Raw genomic sequence first — 20,959 nt, 5'->3', positions numbered from 1 at the left:
CTCTATAACCACACCAATGCGTTTTCATTTACGTGGTGTCGATCCATGCTGATTCTGTACGAACACTCTGTCATTGATCTGGAGCTGGAGTGGTGGCAATTCACGCGAGCGTTCAATAAAGCCCGGGGTTCACTTAAAGCTTTTACCCCCGTGCGTATTTTTTACGCAAACGCCGGATTGAAACTAAAATCTATCCCTAGATTTCAGAAAATGTAGTCCTCTCTCTCCACCGCTAGATATTTTGGATCACATTTTAACTATATCAATTGGTGAATTACATTTGAACTAGTCATTAACCACGCTTAGATTACAGTACAGTTTGTAAGGGCGGGCCCCCGGGGGGTACTAGGGTTGCGAGCTGACGGGGGGGGGGTGCCGCCCGACTTTCGAACTTTGGACCCTTACCGGGACTAAAAAGGAGAAAACAAAGGAAAATTTTGGGAATTTTGCGACCTTAGCGGGACAAATTTGACCAATTTTGACCAAATTTCGATCTTTCAGGGGGTAAAAAGTTGAAATTTTCCAATTTTTCGACCCTTAGTGGGACTGAAATTTGATTTTCTGATTTTTCCGACCCTTAGCGGGACTTTGGAAGTCCAAAAAAGGTACCCTTAAGGGCGGCACATACCGTACCCTCCATTTGCCTAAGTACCCCCCCCCCGGGCCGGGCCTTAACTAGGATAAGTGAGTTTCTATTTCACCCAACTTAAGATGGCGCAGAACTTTTTGATAAATTTTATACGCAGTATCCTCTTGACTATTGTTTATTAGGCAAAGTAGCAATAGAGAAATGTTGAAATATAGCAGCCAATGAAAAAAAAACAAGCTATTTCTGATTGGTTACCTTGTGGATTTATTCACTGCGTATGTCCATATATTTTGCCTACAATCTAAGATGTCTGCGACATTATTAGAAAAGGTCTATTTAGTGAATAATAATCATGACATATATCGCCTCAATCAATCAATAAATCAATCAATCAATCAACCAATCAATCAATAATTAAATCAATCAATTATTCCTGATTATTTTTTAATGTTTAATCTTTAAAGCATTAAAGTTTTATAAGTGCATGACATGATCTTTATGTGGGGGCATTTAGTGAAAGCTATGACTAGTTAAATTATTTTAGTCTAAAGTCGAATACTCTTTGTTTTAGTTCTTTATTAGGATCCTAGTGCAAAATTTCTTTGGTTCAACGACTAAAATTGCATCGAAAACTGCTCTGGTTACAAAAAATGACTAAAATCTTTCCTTTCAAACCCAATCAACACTGGTATTGAAGTATTAAACTTTCGAAGGGGGCGTTTATTAAATAATATTCCTTTTATTAGGAGGGTCGTTTAAAAGAAGGGGGCGTTTATTCGAAGTAATACGGTATGCTACAACGTTCATTTTTACAACAGTGGTAGTTCAACCCTAGGTCAAGAAGGTTGTCAAATTTCAAAGCAAACGGAAAAGTCCTTCGGAAGATATGGGACCCGAAATACCCCTTGCTATCACTTTTCTGTGTAATATCAAATCTCCAAATTTTTACTAAAAACGGGGGTTATGTTATCTTTTTTGAACAGTGCAATTAAAAGTTGGAAAGTAGTGTTGATGCATTGGTATTATTGGTGTCATTGATTAATTCGAAACGAAGTGAAATCACAATATGATTGTTTTTATTGAAACGATAAGCATATTTAACTTATATTGCCTCTGTTATTTTTAAGTAATTAAACAGAGGAATGTAAAGAGATGGAAAAACAGCTTTTCTGATTACTCAAAGTTCAACGATCACTTCTATTGAAAATTCCATTGTAGAATTAGAAACGTTGATTAGGTCATTAAATGAAAGTCCAGAAAAGACGGCTCGCCATACAAATCGGACGGTTTCTACATGATGTGACGATAAAAATGAAAATTTGTTTTTCCTTTTTTGCCGATTATTAGTTCAATTTTTAAGAATAAGGAGCAATATTTTTCCAATGTATAGCAAAAGAAATTCTTAACGCAATGATATTAAATTGGTTCTTGTAAAACTGTCAGAAGTCGAGTAAAATCAAGATGAAGTTATAATTTTCTCGAGCTCTATCTTTCCATATTATGGTGCGGTCATGATGCGGTTATATCAGTAGAATCGCTAGGAAATTCTGAGCAAGAAGATATATGTACCTTTTCGTATAGGAGAGGTGTACCCAAAATATAAGCCCTAAAAGTTTGCGCATTATCAGGCTAGAAACAAAAGAATTTCGTCACAACACGCTAATTATGCAGATTTTTTATAGCGACAACAAAAGAAACTATTTACTCGACATAAACTCCCTTAAGGGCAAGAGACCTGGTATATGACGAGCCGTTTTTTCTTTGTTTTCAAGAAGCTGTTTTTCCATCTCTTTACATTCCTCTGAATTAAAGGACTTTGCTAATTCCCAAAACACTAAGCACTTATGGCTATGTCGTTATCGTAAAAAGATCGTAAAGTAAAATCAAAGGTAAAATGTGTTATGATTGAAAAACTGTTTTATCATCACTACCCCCGTTTTATTAAAAATTTGCAGATTTGATGTTTCACATAAAAGTGCTAGCAAGGGGTATTTCGGGTCTCATATCTTCGTAAGGACTTTTATATTTGCCTTGAAATTTGACAACCTTCTTGACCTAAGGTTGAACTACCACTGGTGTAAAAATGAACGTTGTAGCATAAAAGTCGGGAATTTTTCAACAAAAAATACATTCAAAATCAAATAGAAATATAGCACTTTTGATTCTCTAAAACAAGCAAAAAAAATTTTGCAATTTTATCGGACTATCAAAAGTTACAGGCATTCTTGTTTCCACTGCCAATTATATCTGGATACACTTTAGGAGAAAGCTTTTGACTTCAAACTTTCATCAAAGCAAAGGTGTAAATCAATAAAAGGAAGCGATCCGCGAAAAAAAAAGTTAAAATTCTTTTGATGACGTCATACATACGTCATTTGACGTCAATCGATACTTCGATTATCAGCCGGATTACAGTGCTTATAAATAAACTCTCTGAAAAAAGAGACATTGAAAGATCCATAATGGGACCATGGGTAAACGCAAAGTTGTTGTTCGAATTACTGAGATCGGCAATCCTCTGTTTACGGGGATCCCGAAACAATAAAAGAACATTATTACAACAAAATGAAATTGACAACATTGAAATATTTATGGAAAAAAATAGGAACATATCATATCTAGAATTTGTCTAAAACGGCCACTTAGCTTTTTTTGGTCGCCGTTCAATGCGCACGGCTCGAGCGCATTGTGCAAATCAAAACAAAAGCAATTGTACATGATGAAAATAATCACACAATCAGTATGTTTACCTTCTCTCTGATTGGCTACTTCATAAAGAACAATAGAAGAGACGCACAGCTTTGCGCACAAAGTTGAAAATTTTCAACTTTCAAAAAAGCTCACGCCGTTCATTGCGACAAGCCTTGAAGGCTTTATTTAATTTATGCAATAATCGAGCCGTGCGCGTTGTGCGGCGACCAAAAAAAGCTAAGTGTACCTTCACTCATATATCATTTTCTCTCAATCCGGCTGATAATCGAAGTATCGATTGACGTCAAATGAGCAGATGTAATGTAGAAAGATAAACTCGATATACATTCAAATTCTTATTTCTGTGAGTGACGTCATCAAAATGGGGCGAAAATGAGGATTTCTCGAAATGTTTCGAGTTTACAGAAAGTGGGACTATCCGACACCCAACCCATTTTTTACACCGAAATGCTTCGAAAAAAACCCAAAAACATTTATGTTAAGGGGCGGGAACTCATGCGACCGTTGGGGGGGGGTGCCTTAGGTATCCCGAGTGGTCCATAACTTTTTCCCCAGGACAGACCATTGAGTTTCAAGCCCGAAGGGCTAGAGGTCAATCTCCTTGGTAGGATTTGAAGCCAGCAAATCCTACCAAAGTTGCGCGGCCCGCCTGGTTTTTACACAAATGACAGATTGAAACTAAAATTTACCGCTTCATTTTGAAAAATATATCACTCGAAAACAAAGGAATTGCTAGATTCAATCCGTCATCAAAAATACGGCGCATATTTTAAGGCTTCAATTTTTCTTGCCTGAGAAAGGTTAGAGATTGACCTCTAGCCCTTCGGGCTTGAAACTCAATGCGACAGACCAGCAACATTTTTGGAAAGCTGATAAAATCATCTTTCCATAGGATCCTTCCACCCAAGAATTTTGGGGGTACCTGGAAGTATTCTTAACTTTAAGGGGTACCCAACGACCCTTTAATTCCTTGAAAATTCAATATTATTTGAGGGACCCTTGAGGTGCAAGATTTATACCCTTGAATTTTTTTGGGGATATGAAAATCAAGGGGATTGAAAAGACTGATTTGTTAGAAGATTTCAGGGTTTTTGTGATTTTGTTAAAGAAAACGTCTAGTAGAGGGCATTTTGTAAAATCGCTCGACTGTTTTGTTAGAAGCACTTGTTATACATTTTTGGAAAGCTAAGGGGTAGGGGAATCGAAATTACTATGTTTCCAATTTTTTTTCGGACACTTTGGTGTGATTTTCGGACAAATATGACGGTCTCAGGCAAAAATCATAGGGATAAAAATTAATGAAAATTTTAGCTCGAGAAAACGAAGACCTGTTGTATATTTTTGGAAAGCTCTCAAAAAATTAGGATTAGAGATATATTGCAAGTATAGGTGATTTCAGTACCTAACTCGAGATATTGAGCTTCAAAAAGCGCAAAAACTGGACAAAATAGCTGTTTCTGGCTGAAAAACACGGTTTTCAAGGGTTAATATCTCGAGTTAGGTACAGAAATCACCTATACTTGCAATATATCTCTAATCTTAATTTTTTGAGAGCTTTCCAAAAATATACAACAGGTCTCTGTTTCTCGAGCTAAAATTTTCATTAATTTTTAACCCTATGATTTTTGCCTGAGACCGTCATATTTGTCCGAAAATCACACCAAAGTGTCCGAAAAAAAATTGGAAACATAGTAATTTCGATTCCCCTACCCCTTAGCTTTCCAAAAATGTATAACAAGTGCTTCTAACAAAACAGTCAAGCGATTCCAAAAAATCGAACAAAATTCCCCCTACTAGTCTTAGTAGGGGTATTTTATGCATTTTAAGGGAGATGAGGATTCAACTTTTAGTTGAAAATTCAAACTTTCTCCTATTGTCGACGGATTTCTTTGGAACCAAGCAAAGAGGTTGGCAAACGATATCATACTCCAGGATGCATCGTCTCTTATTCTCCCCCTATTTTCTGTTTTTCTCAAATGCTTCCAACTTGTTTTCTAAATATTTTTCTGAAATTTGCCAGTACCTGTGAAACAGGTCTCCGACCCCAGCTCTAACCACTAAATGCAGGTCGATTTCAAGACATATTTCAGTCACATTAACAACAAAATAATAAAAGATCAAATATGAATGTTTCTATGATAAGTCACGATTAAACTTCATCGCCGTCTTTATCCTCCAAAAAATCGAATTTCGCGAATTACGCCCAAATTAGCGAAATTAAATTCCGCGAAAATTTCTTCCCTTAAGGTAGTAAAGTTTAACAACAAGGAATATTTTCAAAAGCTTATTTCTGTTTTTGTATAAATCAATTCAATGCTTTTTACAGCATCCCTTATGATTATCACCATAAAATAAAATTACAAAATTGCAAATAAAAAAGTATTACAATGTACAGTCAAGTAAGGGTTTATAATACACCACTTTTAGAAATTGTAACAGGTTTTTTACACTTGCCGGATTCACTTCCTACTGCTTCCATCCTCTTAATAATATCCATCGAATCTGGGTCAACCGTTCCAAAAACAGTGTGTTTACCGTCCAACCTGGTAAAAAGTACAGTTTAAACTCAGATTTTTCAATTTTCAGATTATTTTTTTATTCTTCTGTTGGATATTCTATTGAATAATTTAATTTTCATGGGACTTATTTTCGTCAACAAAACAAAAATTATTGCTGGTCGACTCTACAAAGTAGTAAAAAAACGACAAAAACAGCCTTTTGTCAATCAACGCATAACAAACTTTGTTTGATATCTTTTGATTGAAGACTTTTTCACAGTGATGATGGTCAAAGATTAAAATGGTAATTATACCACATTTCTACAAGAAGTTGATTTTTTCTTCTTCATTTTTTATTTTTCTTCATTTGTAAAATTTTTATGCTTGATAATCACAAATAAATTTTCAAAGAGCATGAAGGTAATTAAAATCGATGGAGAGTCAATGCCCTTTGCTCTATTCTGAGGCGAGACCAATTTAATTTGTTGATTTATTTATTCGTATATTCTACAGGCACATCGTTACACGTTAGCAAAATATGGGTTGGTCGGTGAAAAATGATTTCCAAAAAATATCTGGTTCAAAAATTCACTTTTTTTAATCTTCGATGAAGATCATAAAAAAATCTTAGTGTATGTATGGAATGCTTGATTTTCTAAATTTTTTAATTTCTTGATTTAATTTTATTTAATAGCAGATGCACCTAACAATCAGAAAAAGTGGGATCATGGGGGTCTTCAAATCTTCCTGAAATTTTGACACAAGGTCACATAGCCCATAGAGCTTTCAAACCACTTCCATTGTTAACTTAAAGTTGAAGGATTATTGAGAAAAACCTGGCAATTGGTTCTCTCATTACAACTCTTCTGATGAATCTGAGAAAACCTGGCAATGATATCATCAGCTCTTTTCAAAATCAATATAGAGGGACACCAAAACCCTACTTAGACCATTAAATGTATTAAAATCTGGTTATCTGGTAAAAGGTGGTAATCTACCGTTATTTCTCAAACTTCAGCTTGATTTTGCTTGAAGTAGAGCTATCTGAGAAAGTTTCTTTCAGCATATTGTATTAGTATGTATGGAATACATCAACTATGGACCAAAAGGTGCAGCTTACAGAAACTCCTCTCACCCAGAAGGGGCTTTAGGGGGTGGGAAACTGCGAAAAACTTAAAATCTGCCTAAATCGCATGTTTTTACCTGTACTTTCTAAGCCTGATAGCTCTTTAGATATTGCTTTAAAGTACTTATAACCATACATATCCTGAAACGACTAAAAAATCTGAATCCAAATGTTGAATTTCCAATCTTTATTTGACCTCTCACTCTGAAATACGGGGGCCTGGAAACGAGGGAAAAATGAAAATCAGTGAAAAGCTGAACTTGGGCGGTCATTTTCTCAATTTGACAAAATATCTCCATGGAAATTTTTTTACATCCTGAAAGTCCAGCCTTAGAGCTTTCCGAAAAGGTACAAAAGTTGAAAATTTGAAGACCCTTTTTTGGGAAATCAAGCTTAGAGTCATCTGGTAAAGATTTTTTGGAAAATTGAAAAATCAAAATGGCGGAATTCCTGTTGACCCGAAAAAAAAATTTTCATCAAAAACTGAAAGATAGTACCAAAATCTAGCAGTGTGCAAAATTTCAGCTTAATCGGATCAAAATTGGCCTAGTTATTAAAGTTTTAAATTCTGGTCAGTGAATTACTGGTCTGTAAATTACATTTTCGTGAATTGGGCATAACTTACCAACCGCTGTTGCTAGAGAGCTGAAATTTTTTGTGTGTGATCCACCCAAGATATGTGACCTTGTGTCAAAATTTCAGGAAGATTTGAAGACCCCCATGATCCCACTTTATATTGAGCTCTTCTGATTCTTAGCTGCATCTGCTCTTAAATTTGATTCTTACAAATAAGTAGTGTTTAAAATATATTGTAGTGGAAATCCAATAATATTATTTTTTTGATTTTAGCGAAAATAGGGTCTGTCATGCCTGTAGAACAACAAATTAAATTGGTCTCACCTGACTTATCAGAGGCAAACAGCTGTTTGGTTGCTTTTAGAATAAGATGATTAATTTTGTGTGTACTTGTGGGAATATTTAAGATGATAGATATCTGAATTTCTGTTCTTATAAAGTTATCAATTGATGGTTATTGCTTCCAATGATGGTACGTTAAAGAAATACTGCTTTGAATAAATTTATAAAAGATTAGAACGACCATTTATGGCATCACCAAGAATTCTCTTCATCTATCTTCATTACCTTCATGTTGATAATAAATGTGGACCCTGTATTGCCTTTTCGTTGCTATTTTGAGTTTTTAGAGGTATAGAAATGATTTATCTTTTATCTGAAAATTGTACATTGGTTTGAAAATATTTATGGTACGCAATCTTTGGTAATACGTCGTCATTGACAGGACAGAAAGAGAGGCAACCTCTACTATACTAATAGAAGCATGAAGAAAAGACACATTTAACATGAATCACATGGCCAATTTATTAAATCAGGTACATAATAGAAGCATGAAGAAAACACACATTTAACATGAATCACATGGCCAATTTATTAAATCAGGTACATACCATTGTGTCTTGGAAGTGCAGATGAAAAATTGAGATCCATTGGTGTTAGGACCAGCGTTAGCCATTGAAAGGATGCCTGGACCTGTGTGTTTCAATTGGAAGTTCTCGTCTGGGAATTTGTTTCCATAGATGGATTTGCCACCAGTGCCATCTCCTCGGGTGAAGTCACCACCTTGACACATGAATCCAGGAATGATTCTGTGAAATGTTGATCCTGCGTATCCAAATCCTTTCTCACCAGTGCACAATTGTTTGAAGTTTTCAGCTGTCTTTGGTACAACATCGTCTCTGATCTGAAAGAAGATGGAAAATTACAAGATGGGGTATTCCAAATCTTACTTCAGTTTCCCTCTATACTTCAACATAATGATTTAGTTAAAATTTGAAGCTTACTGTGTCAGAGCCTGATTTTCGAAAAAAAATATATTTGGGCCAATTTGGGCCAAAAACTGCCTAAAAATAGGGTTGTAGGCTTCTTTCTTGATTTTCAATATGTTTAAATTTGTTTAGTTCATTGAAGCTTTTTCAACATGCTTGTAAAATTTCACTTAAGAACTTACATTAAAGTGGGGTAATTTCCCTAAGCTTATGTAGTGTCTTAGGGCCTTAATTAGAGCTTGCTTATGTTTAAAAGTTTTTAAATTTTTACTCAATAGAAACTCTACGTCATGCCTGGGAAATTTCCAAAAGTCAGCCTTACGAACGATTTTCCTTAACCCTATTCGTACGAGGGGGGCTGTTTCTGTTTGGGGGTGAAGCTAACGTTAACAGCTCCTGAACTGATGGAGCTTTTGGCATGAATTTTTCTGTAAATTCCTAACTTTTATTTAGCTTCAAAATAAAAAAAAATTGATAACTAAAAATTTTCACACACTGATGACATTCTTGACAGTAAAGTGTCACAAAAATTGACACATTTCCAATGAATACAAATTTAATTTTTATGTTGAATGTATCGTTTTGACTGTAATTTATTGAATATTTAGGATAAAATAATATTTTAGACTCACAGAATTTTTTTTAAAGCCTTTGTTATAATACAATAGCTCTTTAAAAGAGCAAAGGAAATTTTAGGTTTTTGCCCACTTCGAGCAAAAGGCCAACTACATCAAAAGGTACAGGAACAGCCCCTAAAAGCCTAGTACGAATAGGGTTAAGGTCTAAAGTAAGATTTTACGTGCATATGAAAAAATGATTAGCCTATCCTAGGGTCATTTCAGACATCAAAATTTTATAACGAGCCTCTGCCTACTAAAATGAGGAAATTGTCAAAATGGGCAAAAAATTTTATACAGTTGGTAGGAAATTTCAGAAAAAAAGCACTCCGAAATCCAGCCAATTTTTCATCTTACATCTTTTTTGATGTATATGGATTATGGAAGAAATTCAGTTGATTTAAGGGGTCCCTCAAAAATAAATTTTCTATTCAATGTTAAGGCTTGTCGCATGTTTCTTTTTAATTTCTTTGTGTGTTTTGAAAACCAAAACAAACAGACTGATATTTATTGTCTCCTTTTTGTCGGACAGCCTGCACAGCCCTTGAATTTTGCACAGCCCACAATTCTTTAGATATAGTGAAAAGTTTACACATTGGTAATTACTTATTCAGTCGAGGATTATGCCCTAAATAAGAGTTATACTCTATTTAAGAGAAGGTCGCTTAAGTAGGAGATTTCTTTCTCTTAGGGGCGACGTCCATATTCAAAGTCGCCACGCGTAACGGGAAAAGACCGTTAGTGGGTAGGTATATCGGAATGTTGGGAGTTAGCTGTGGCATTGATGACCAAAATGAAACTCCACTAAAAATTCCAAGGAAAAAATCAAAAATCGCTTATCGTAGCGCTCACTTCTTCGCTTTTTCCTTTAGCATCATGCTATCCAAAATCCTTTCCCTGAGCAATTTAGGGGTGGTTTCAGAGTATAACATTCTTGCTTTGGGAGTTTTAAAAACAAAGGCCGTTTAAAAATTGTGATGGAATTTGGCCGTTGTAAACCTCTGAAAATGGCGACCTTTGTAGCGGGCCGTTTGTTTTGATTTTAGCGGGAATGAAAGCTTCGGTAAAATTTTGGTCAAATCATGAAGACCGTTAAGGTGGTGGGTAGGTATGTTTGAAAACTAACGGTCTTTTCCCGTTACGTGTGGCAAGATTGAATATGGACATCGCCCCTTAACTAGGAGACTATTCTTTCTTCATTGATTTTTGGCCTTCTCATCATTTTGCGCAAGTTTTGAACTTCATAGATCGACTCAGCACGTTTTTTTCTCTCTTCTACTAAAATTTGGTTGAGTTCTGCTTTTGTTTCGTGGACCTAGGCTGGTTAGGGTTTATCAATCTAAAGGCTGATCTACATCCTGAGAATTTCGTTAAAAGTAATAATATAGATTGGGCCATATTTAAGAAACGCTTGCGCGGTCAAAACGCAGGTCAAACAGAAAGTGAGTTGCTCTTGTCTCTCCTAAATAAGGGGGTTTGAGAAAAAACGCGTTTTGAAGGTCAAGGGTGTTTCTTCATTATTTTAAAAATTACGTCAACACATGCAAATGAGGCTATTTATGGTTTTTCGAAGTTTGAAAAAGAATGAAAAGGTATTTTATTTTGGCTTTTGGGTCATCGGAATCAAGGAAACGTGATCTTATTCTCATATTGCGCAAACAGTCTGCTCTGAAGTAAATTTGTGGAAACGTACAGAATTCTCCCAGTTTAGGTAATGTTCTCTTAAATAGGAGACTGGAAATCTCCTAAATAAGGTAATCCTCTAACTTGGGTCTTCTCTTATTAGATTTCGCTAAATGCACAGAGCGCGCAGAGCAATTTTTTTTCCCAAAAATTTTTCCTATCCGTCATTCCGTGATTCAGGGGGTATTGGGAGGTAGGGTCAGGGTTGCTAGTAACGGCTTGTCACTGTGCCGGGTGCATACTCGGCGCCTTGGGCCCCGCAGGGTTGCTAGTAACGGCTCGAATTTCAGTCAGGTTTAAAAAAGGGGTACTTTTACCCATATTATAATAACATTACCCCCGTCTTTTGCCAGTTCGGTATAATGTGTTATGAATTGCGTGGTTTAGCTGTGCGGCGATGGCTCAACGGATAGAACGCTGGCTATCGAATCTGAAGGTCTTTCTTTGGTGGTGGTTCGAATCCCACTCGGTGCGAAAATTAGACTGGTCGAAATTGATGGACAAATGATTGACAGGTATGAAAACTCAGTCAGAAATGAGAAAGTAAGTCTCAGAAAGTAGAATAAACAGGTAAGGTGAAAGATAGGAAAGGGAAAATGGGCCGTCGCGCTCTGTGCATTTAGCGAAATGTCTCTTATTTAGGGCATAATCCTCGACTGTTATTCCCTTGACTAAAAACTGACACATGCATTTTCAAGTCCGACATACATGATGAAAAAGTTGAGAATTCCTTATTCCCAGTATACACAGGCTTTAACAAATAAATATAAGTTGCTGGTCATCAAAACAAACCTAAAGAATTAATAGTTCTGGATATTGATATTGGCAGTTATCAATTGAAAAAGTTATCTATCTATCTATATTTCATACTAAAAAGTCCTAGGACCCATTATCCTTACATTTTTGAGGTCATGAGTGGGGGAGTCTGGATATTTTTAACAGGATTTGTCTTTAAATTGTTGAGAAAAGGAATAATTATTTGAAAGTGGTTTTGAGTGAAAATCTTTCTTTGTAATGGGCAGTTCCAGAAAAACACCATTACCCCCCTGTGGACGACAGGGTACAGAAATCCTGAAGTTTTTCAAAAGTAAACTGTTAAAGAAAATCCATGTCGTCCACAGGAGGGTAACGTACTATAACTTGAACTGCCCAATATAAAATTGACCTGGAGTTGCAGAATTAGGAGTAATTTATAGGAAGAAGAGATCAAATTTCGGATAATTCACTTCACTTACGTTCATAACAACTCGTCCCACTGGTTGACCTCCAACGGCAATATCGAAGTAACATTGGTAAGGCATCTTGTTTTTGGATGTAGTGCTCAGGAACTTGTGGCTTCTGTTCAGAAGATTGAATCCCAGGCGACTGGAAGAAAAGACTGATTTGGAGGCGGGAAGAAACATGTGGTCCTTTCAAGGCGTCTGCAGCAAGTAAACAGTGGTGCAAATTATTTGGGAGCTAATCTAAAATAATCTAGATATTTTTATCTCCTTTATGTTGTGCCTAGTGAGATTTGGCAGCGCTGAATAACGCCCGGGCTATATGTAATAATTTCTTTCAGTTCTTTCTGATTTTTATAGGACTAAAACAACCAAGAAAAATATGTATGAGGGTGACTTAGAACAAAAGTTTGATTTTTAAATCTTTTTCTTTTACAATCTTCCCTCAATCATTTTGAATTAATTTAGTAAAATTGCTGAAATTACCAGCTTCAAACCAACATACCGTATGACCAGGGCCTTAACCACTGATTTCAAAGCCCCGACGGGGTTAGATCCAAAACTCTTGGAAGATTTTCTTGCTTGAGAAAGGTTGGGGATTTTTCTCTAGCCCCTTCGGGGCTTCAAGCTCATTGGACTTTACTCGATAACCTGTTTTAACTTTCACTTTCGCTTTGAACTGTGTTCCTACCTCTAGCATCATCTTGTTGTAGGTATAGGTAGTAAAAAGACGGTGCTATTTCTATTTCTATTTCTATTTCTTTATTAGCATGAACTTTTTACAAGTTATTTTCGCTAATGGAACAAAAAATAAATAAATGAAAAAATATTAAGTAATTTACAGATTATAAGACAACTACTATAGTGTACAATTCAATAAAAAAAAAAAAAAAAAAAAAAAAAAAATGTCGAAATTAGAAGACAGATGTCGACATGCTGTGCTGCTGCTGGGTCCATTTTTACCCAATGAAATTAGGTAGGTGAAGGTATTAAGTAAATTTTTTTGTGATATTTCATACATTTTATCCTATTGTTTCGTTTTTCTTTTCGTTTTGTGGCGTGGGAATTTTTCATTTATTATCGTAAGTTGGTCTAATGTAATGTCGACATCTGTCTTCTAATTTCGACATCCTTCTTTATAGATAGGAATAATAAGAAGGTCGAAATCACTGATAGACTAAAGATTTTTCCTCTCATTGCGCTAAACAAAGTCAATCAGCGATTCCGACCTTCCTCAGTTTCTATTGTTCCTATCTCTAAAGAAGGGTGTCAAAATGTCGAAATTAGAAGACGGATGTCGACGTTAGACCAACTTACGGTAATTATCGACATACCTTATCTTATTCTGACACCCTCTTTTTTAGAAATTAGCGGCTAGTTCGAAACACGGGTCACGGGTCACGGGGCGTTACGGGGCACGGGTTACGGGTTACGGGTTACGGGGCGCGGGTTACGGGGTACGGGTTGTTACAGGGCACGGGGTGACGGGGCAGCTCTGATCAAAGTAATTCAAACAGAAAATGTTTTAAAAACGCTAAAAATTATCAAAAAAATCAACTTTTATCCACGTATGACTATTTAAAATGTCAAAATCTAACCACGTGCTTTTCACGTGCTTTCAAAGTTTGCGTCGCGACGCAGACCAGAAAACACTGCAACATATTACATACATTATAATATAATACACTTTTAGGCGACAATCACATATATCCTCATTTTGCGTCCTCGTTGGGTCTAAAAAGTGAGTCAGTCGGTCGGTCCGTGTCCGTCGTAAAAACTTTCGGGTTTCCATTTTTCCATCCATTTTTGGAGTGGATTCTTGGAGGAAACTGCCAGCCAGCCAGCAGCCAAAACAACCGCGTCTAATGGGTGGTTTAAAATTATGACCTTTGAACACTGTGACCTCCGACCCCAAAATGGCGCATATAATGATAAAAAAAGTCAAATGCTGCGAATGCGCTAGAAATCGCTCTCAAAAAATTGGCAATAATAAAATTTTTGAACGAAGGAAAAATCATTGGCAGAAAAAGTCCGACAAATTTACCGACTCACTGACTCAAAATACTCAATTTTCGAGAGTCGGTCGAGTGACGGGAAACTAAGATATTTGTGATTGGCGCCTTAGTGCTATTTGCATGTTATATGTTATACGTAAGTGATATACATATTACAATTTCCATCACCTGAAAACCAAGCTTTCTCAAGAAAACGATAGTACGGCTATTGTTAAATCATATCTCATTATATCCCCTCCCATCACCTTGAGTATGAATATAATTTTAATGGATAATAACGTACAGAAATGATGGTATTTTATAAATGTGTCAATATTTTCCACCTACGATTATGAATTTTTAATAAAAATGACGTAGTCTTAGGTGCCAAATAAACGGGCCCCCCCGCTTGTTAATTTTTCGAGTTTTTTCCAACCCCCCCCGGACCTTATTAGGACCCCCCCGTTTATTAATTATTGAAAAAATTTCTAGCTTCAAAAAGGAAAATTCCTTGTTTTACTCTAAAAAGCCTAAATTTAGTCTATTTTGACCCTTTTTAAGGGTTTTTAGAGGTCCATTTTTCCACCCCCCCCCGGTAATTAGGCCCCCCCCGTTTATTTAATTTCAAAATTTTTTCCAACCCCCCCATTTATTCGAACCCCCCCGTTTATTTGGCACCTAAGAGTAATTATACTCATATCTCTAAAACCACTATCTTGCAGCATTTAATCGTTTTAAAACATGTCAATCTATATCCAGTCACATGATTAGCATCCTATTGAGTATGAAAAAACATTTTGCTGTAAATTGGTTCAGAGGCCTTATATTTCATGATTTTGACAATATTTTTGTCATTCAATATCATTTTGTCAAATTTTGTGGGTGACATATTATTTAAAAATGTTCATGATAATACTATTCGTATATAATTGTTTCAGACATACTATACTATAGTATTAGTACTATTATATGTGTTATGTAGTACGTGTTATGAATTATACGTCATGATATTGTTATATTTTTTCCAGTCTGTAAATTGTATGCCCCGTGACCCGTGTTGAAGCTTGCGCCTGCGGCAGTATAGACTTAACTCTTCATACAACAATTACAGGAAACGCATATTTAGACTTTGTACCCTATGTTGCACGCAAGCACTTAAGCAGGCTAGCTCTAAAGCTTTAAAACAGCATCACTAATAACATGAAAACCAGAATATGATTCTTCAATGGGAATCAAGACTATAAAGTGTACTTACAAACATCAATATGTCTGATCTAACAAAATTTATAACGGCACTGTCATCATTGACAATAAAACAAACGATATTCTGTCAAGAGCCTTGCATACAGTGGTTGAGCCAATTGGAGCCCACAAACTGTGCATGTTTGTGCATGCGTTCTTTTAAACCGTTAGCTTGTAAACATTAGCGAGTTTATGTATGTGTGTTTTTCAGCGACGGAGACGGTAAGGTTCTAATTTGAGTAGATACTGACCAGCTGAGGACGACGGTAAATCAGCACTTTTACCGTCCTCGATTTTGCGGGTCAGAATTGCGGGTTTTTCCAAATCGCTTCAGTCACTCTACCGTCCTCAAAAGTGCAAATACATAAACTCGGTATTCCAACAACTTCCATCGAAATGATCTATCACAGCTAGGTCTACCATTTGTAGCGCGGTCCGAGGATTGAGCAGAGAATGCTCGCAGAACGCCAGCGAACGCCCGCGCGGGTGAAAAACTTCAATCTGTCAATCATTTTCTCAAGCGAAGAGTACCCGAAGCGATTCTAGCTTTACGATATTGCCGCTGATCATCAGTGGATAGTATTTAATTATCATTATACCTTTATTTTCATTCCTAGAACTTTTGCAAAAAAAAAGGAAAAATAGAAAAGTTGTATTTTTTACTGTTCTATTCACATATATACTGAATTTGAAAGATTTTCTATGTGGTTTTTTTTTGCAAACTTAAAAAAACTGATTTTTGTCCCGCTTTTGCAGGACTTTAGCTTAAGTGCTTGCGTGCAGCATAGGGTACAAAGTCCAAATATGCGTTTCCCATAATTTTTGTATGAACAGTTAGGTCTATAAGCTAAAGTCCCAGCCGCAAAAGCGGGACAAAGGTCAGTTTTTTAAACTTGAAAATGGAAAAAAACGTAAAAAATTTAGATCCAACACTAGGCTTTTATAAAAAGTGACGATAATCGATGAAAAAGAAACAAGGTGAGAAGTAACATTTGGCATGGAATGAAAAATCAATGTTTCTGGATTTAAAGAAAACGTCAACAACCTTTAACCCACCCATCCATTAGCATTAATGATGTTTTTCAAACCTAAAATTGATTTGTGAGTGACACATCAGTGAGGCTGGAACGTTTCTCAACAACAAAATACATCTTTTGGTCTTTAGGTTTGTTTCGGGCGTTTTTCTTTCAAAGAATATCGATCACTTTCCTTTCCTCTTGAGCGCGCGAGAAAAAATTATTAGCTTGCGTTCTCGTGCGGGCGAATAAAGATGAGGCGGGAATTTTGCGCAGAGGGTGCTAAGTAAGTTTCCGCCTTATTTTGCACCCACGATAGAATGGTCCAAATACAGGGGTATTCCAAATGATAAACTATGTCGTTCTGTTAGTGTTTATTTTCTGAGAGGTATAAATAGTATATTGAATATTATTAACTTATTTATTTAAGTATTTTTGAGCGCAAATTTAAATATATGGTTAAATAAAAAACAAATGATAGCAGTTCTGTTTTTTCCTCAAACCCCCGGGAAAAGTTTCTTTGCCGACTTAGCTATTTTACAAATCTCGGAAAAGGGGTATACTTCATGACTTCCTGTATAAATAACGTGAACGTAATTTTCATTTACTATCATTACGAGTGGTTTATCAAGCGCTCTTCTTTTGATCCTTTATCCTACTTTTCATTTGATCCTTGATCCTGACTTTCTTTTGATTCTTGATCCTACTCTCCTTTCAATCCAAGATCCTACTCTCCTTTTGATCCTTGGTCCTATTCTTCTTTTGATCCTTGATCCTATTCTTCTTTTGATCCTTGATCCTATTCTTCATTTGATCCTTGATCCTATTCTTCTTTTGATCCTTGATCCTTTTCTTCTTTTGATCCTTGATCCTACTCTCCTTTTGATCCTTGATCCTATTCTTCATTTGATCCTTGATCCTATTCTTCTTTTGATCCTTGATCCTATTCTTCTTTTGATCCTTGATCCTATTCTTCTTTTGATCCTTGATCCTATTCTTCTTTTGATCCTTGATCCTATTCTTCTTTTGATCCTTGATCCTTTTCTTCTTTTGATCCTTGATCCTACTCTTCATTTGATCCTTGATCCTATTCTTCATTTGATCCTTGATCCTATTCTTCTTTTGATCCTTGATCTTTATCTTCTTTTGATCCTTGATCCTACTCTTCATTTGATCCTTGATCCTATTCTTCTTTTGCTCCTTGATCCTATTCTTCATTTGATCTTGCTTCCTTTCTTCTTGATCCTTGATCCTTGATCTTTTTTTGATCCTGATCTTTACTTTTTTGATCCTTGATCCTTTCTTCATTTGATCCTTGATCTTATTCTTCTTTCTGATCTTGATCCTTTTTTCTTTGATCCTTGATCCTATCCTATCTCTTCCTTTGATCCTTGATCCTATTCTTCTTTTGATCCTTGATCCTATTCTTCTTTTGATCCTTGATCCTACTCTTCATTTGATCCTTGATCCTACTCTCCTTTTGATCCTTGATCCTATTCTTCTTTTGATCCTTCATCCTATTCTTCTTTTGATCCTTGATCCTATTCTTCTTTTGATCCTTGATCCTATTCTTATTTTGATCCTCTATCCTTCTCTTATTTTGATCCTTGATCCTACTCTTCATTTGATCCTTGATCCTTTTCTTCTTTTGATCCTTGATCCTATTCTTCATTTGATCCTTGATCCTATTCTTCATTTGATCCTTGATCTTTATCTTCTTTTGATCCTTGATCCTACTCTTCATTTGATCCGTGATCCTATTTTTCTTTCGATCCTTGATTCTATTCTACATTTGACCCCCCCCCCGGCTCAATCTTTTTTGCTACTACTGCGAGTCTGCTTTTGGACTCACAAACAAATTAGCCTATTTTATTGCAGGACTCACTTGTAGAAAAAAAAAGTTTCAGAATTTCAAGATTTTCAGAAAGTCAGAGATTTTTTTTTCCGACACTCCTTGCAATAAATTTTTACATATATAGTCAGCCAGTTGCCAAAGCTTGAAATGTAATTACCCGCTGTGCCTTATTTCCACACATTAAACGAATAAGAAATTTAGTTGTTGGTTAGGTGGTGGCTATGTCACATAAACATTAAAGTAGTTTATCAGTGTCTCTATGCTGCTCTATGTTTCTTAAACATTTTTTCTTTACATTCACAAACATAATACTAAAACTACAGATCATACTTGCGTTACAAAATCCTAAACGCATGCAAAATGCAGTCTGCTTTCTCTGAGATCTTACCCAAATCTTATCTAAATCTTTCGTTTTAACATCTTCTACAAGACTAGTACTAGTACCATGTTTACAGGCACCCACGGATAGATGGAAAACTGCGAATCATATTGTATGGTTGCAGTCAGTAGACTTTTGTACTGTGAAAAGCACATGCCGAAATCATATATCAACCTGTGCCGACCAATTGAGATTCTATTTAGCGTGCAATTGAGCAATTGCACCTAAGAAAATCTGTAAGTGGGATCATTGATGTCTTAGATTTTTTTCTTTTTTAGATATGTTGTGGGGGTTCATGGGTGGAACAAAATTCCAAAATTTGAGCCTCAGAGCTCAAGCCGTTCCCGAGATATCGCATTTTGAAGTTTAAAAAATTTTGTCTAAAATACAGACCGGTAATTTACAGACCAGAATTCCAAATTGATATAACTCCTTATTGGTAAGTCCAAATGACATGAAATTTTGCACAGATACACAAGACCATAAACATTTTCTAAAAACAAAAACAAAACAAAAAATTTTATTTCAAAATGGCGGATATTTGAAGCCGAAGTTTTGAACTGCTTGAAAATACCGCTTGGATTTGATTCTCAGTTATTCCCGGCCCGAGATTCCAAATTGAATTTCTTTTTCAGATCCTGAAAGATCAATCCTTTAACTAACAAATATCAAAAATCTGTCGTGGAGAATTCATTTTTGGCTCAATAAATCAATTTTAAAGATGACCTATATTTTCCGAATATTCCCTAGCAACGCCCTAGCAACAAGGCTTTAACAGGCTACACCATGTACCAGAAGGCTCAAAAATTGGTTTTAATGATTGACAGTCCATTTCAGGACATTTGTGATCCTAGACTGATCAAATAATTAGAGGATATTCCTCTATATGCAAATGATTATTCATAATTTTCACTGTCTGCGATGATATTAAGAGCCATTTTTTTAAGAGTCTTCAGGGTGTGATACCTTATCCTCTTGGATTTTGATGAAATTTTGACCAAATGATCTATCACACAAGAAAATAAGACCCTGAAAATTTCACCTTGATATCAGGGCTCGAAATAACGATATTTAGGTGGTCGGACACATTGTCCGATCAAAAATTGATTTAGGTCGGACATGTCCTAAGGCTTTTAAAGTAAAATGGGTCGGACATGTCCGATTGATTTTTATGTGGGGTATACTTCAAGTCTAATAAAAGCTTCTGATAGAATTTCACATTGATCACAAAGAAGCTAAACAAATGCCAATTAATGGTCAGAAGCCCATGATTTTTACTTGAAGCATGCTTTCATTTGTTGAGAAAAAGCATCACACAAAATGAATATCTGACACTAATGATCGCAACTTTGAGAGTTTTTGTGTGTAAATAAAGAAGTTACTAATTCTATGTAAATTATAATTTGTTTTGGAAAGTTCACAACGCATCTGACAATTTATTTGAAGGCACCGAAAGTAATTGGGTCGGACATGATGTCCGACTAGAATCGATTTGGGTCGGACATTTCAGCAATTGGGTCGGACAATGTCCGATGTCCGACCGTTATTTCGAGCCCTGGATATCTCATGTAGTTTTGAAGATACAGCGTCTCAAAGAAAGGCTACTAAGCGAAAAATTGACCCCTAAATTTCATGAACTCTGGTGACTCCTCAAAATTTCTAAGTCCAAGTGTCGTTATTAGCTTTAGACTGTCCAATATTTCTTGTCCAGAAGATTTAAACATCATGCTTTGCAGTATCTCATAAAATATCACCCTAGTAATGTTACTTAGTTATTTAAGAATCAACAAGTAAGGCTGTTAGTGTACACAACTATAGAGATATTGCACAGTCTAAAAGTTAATCACGACACTTGGACTTAGAAATTTTGCGGTAAAGCGCAAATTATTGTCAAAGTAGGATTTCTGAATGATTCTAAAAAGTTTTTGAATAGGAATTAAGTACTGTTAAACCCATTTAGTTTAAGTAACCTGCTTATATTTAAGAGTAATATTCATCAAACTGTGAAAGATTGAGGCTTTTCCTGAAAATATAGGCCCTGGAATGGTAGGAAAGGCCAGATGTCAGTTTCGCATTTTTTTTTAACATATTCTGTACTTAAAAATAAAGAAAGTCATAAAATGTCATCTGTTGATGGAAATGACCTGAAATCCTTTACAGTTGTTCCCTTTATGCCAATGATTA

General features: G+C 35.8%; 1 protein-coding gene across 1 annotated transcript; it reads right to left on the bottom strand.

Moving 5' to 3' along the window:
- Positions 1–5,572: 5,572 nt before the first annotated feature.
- LOC136807724 (peptidyl-prolyl cis-trans isomerase-like) lies at positions 5,573–12,508 on the bottom strand. The gene is made up of 3 exons (XM_067064334.1): positions 12,305–12,508; positions 8,392–8,684; positions 5,573–5,844 (listed from the first exon to the last, which is right to left on the bottom strand). The coding sequence occupies exons 1-3, from the start codon at positions 12,470–12,472 to the stop codon at positions 5,709–5,711; spliced, it is 597 nt and encodes a 198-aa protein (XP_066920435.1). The 5' UTR covers positions 12,473–12,508; the 3' UTR covers positions 5,573–5,708.
- Between the last annotated feature and the right edge of the window lie 8,451 nt (positions 12,509–20,959).

The sequence above is a fragment of the Clytia hemisphaerica genome, unplaced genomic scaffold (genome assembly GCF_902728285.1).
Source record: "Clytia hemisphaerica strain Z4C2 unplaced genomic scaffold, Clytia hemisphaerica genome assembly, whole genome shotgun sequence".
Lineage (NCBI taxonomy): Eukaryota > Metazoa > Cnidaria > Hydrozoa > Leptothecata > Clytiidae > Clytia > Clytia hemisphaerica.
Note: the sequence above shows the minus strand (reverse complement) of the source record. Positions and strands in the feature narration are given on the sequence as shown.

Coding starts and splice junctions, on each gene's coding strand:
- LOC136807724 (XM_067064334.1), bottom strand. CDS start 12,472: ATGTTTCTTCCCGCCTCCAAATCAGTCTTTTCTTCCAGTCGCCTGGGA. Junction 8,685..12,304: donor TGGGACGAGTTGTTATGAAC/GTAAGTGAAGTG, acceptor ATCTTCTTTCAG/ATCAGAGACGATGTTGTACC. Junction 5,845..8,391: donor TGCACTTCCAAGACACAATG/GTATGTACCTGA, acceptor ACTTTTTACCAG/GTTGGACGGTAAACACACTG.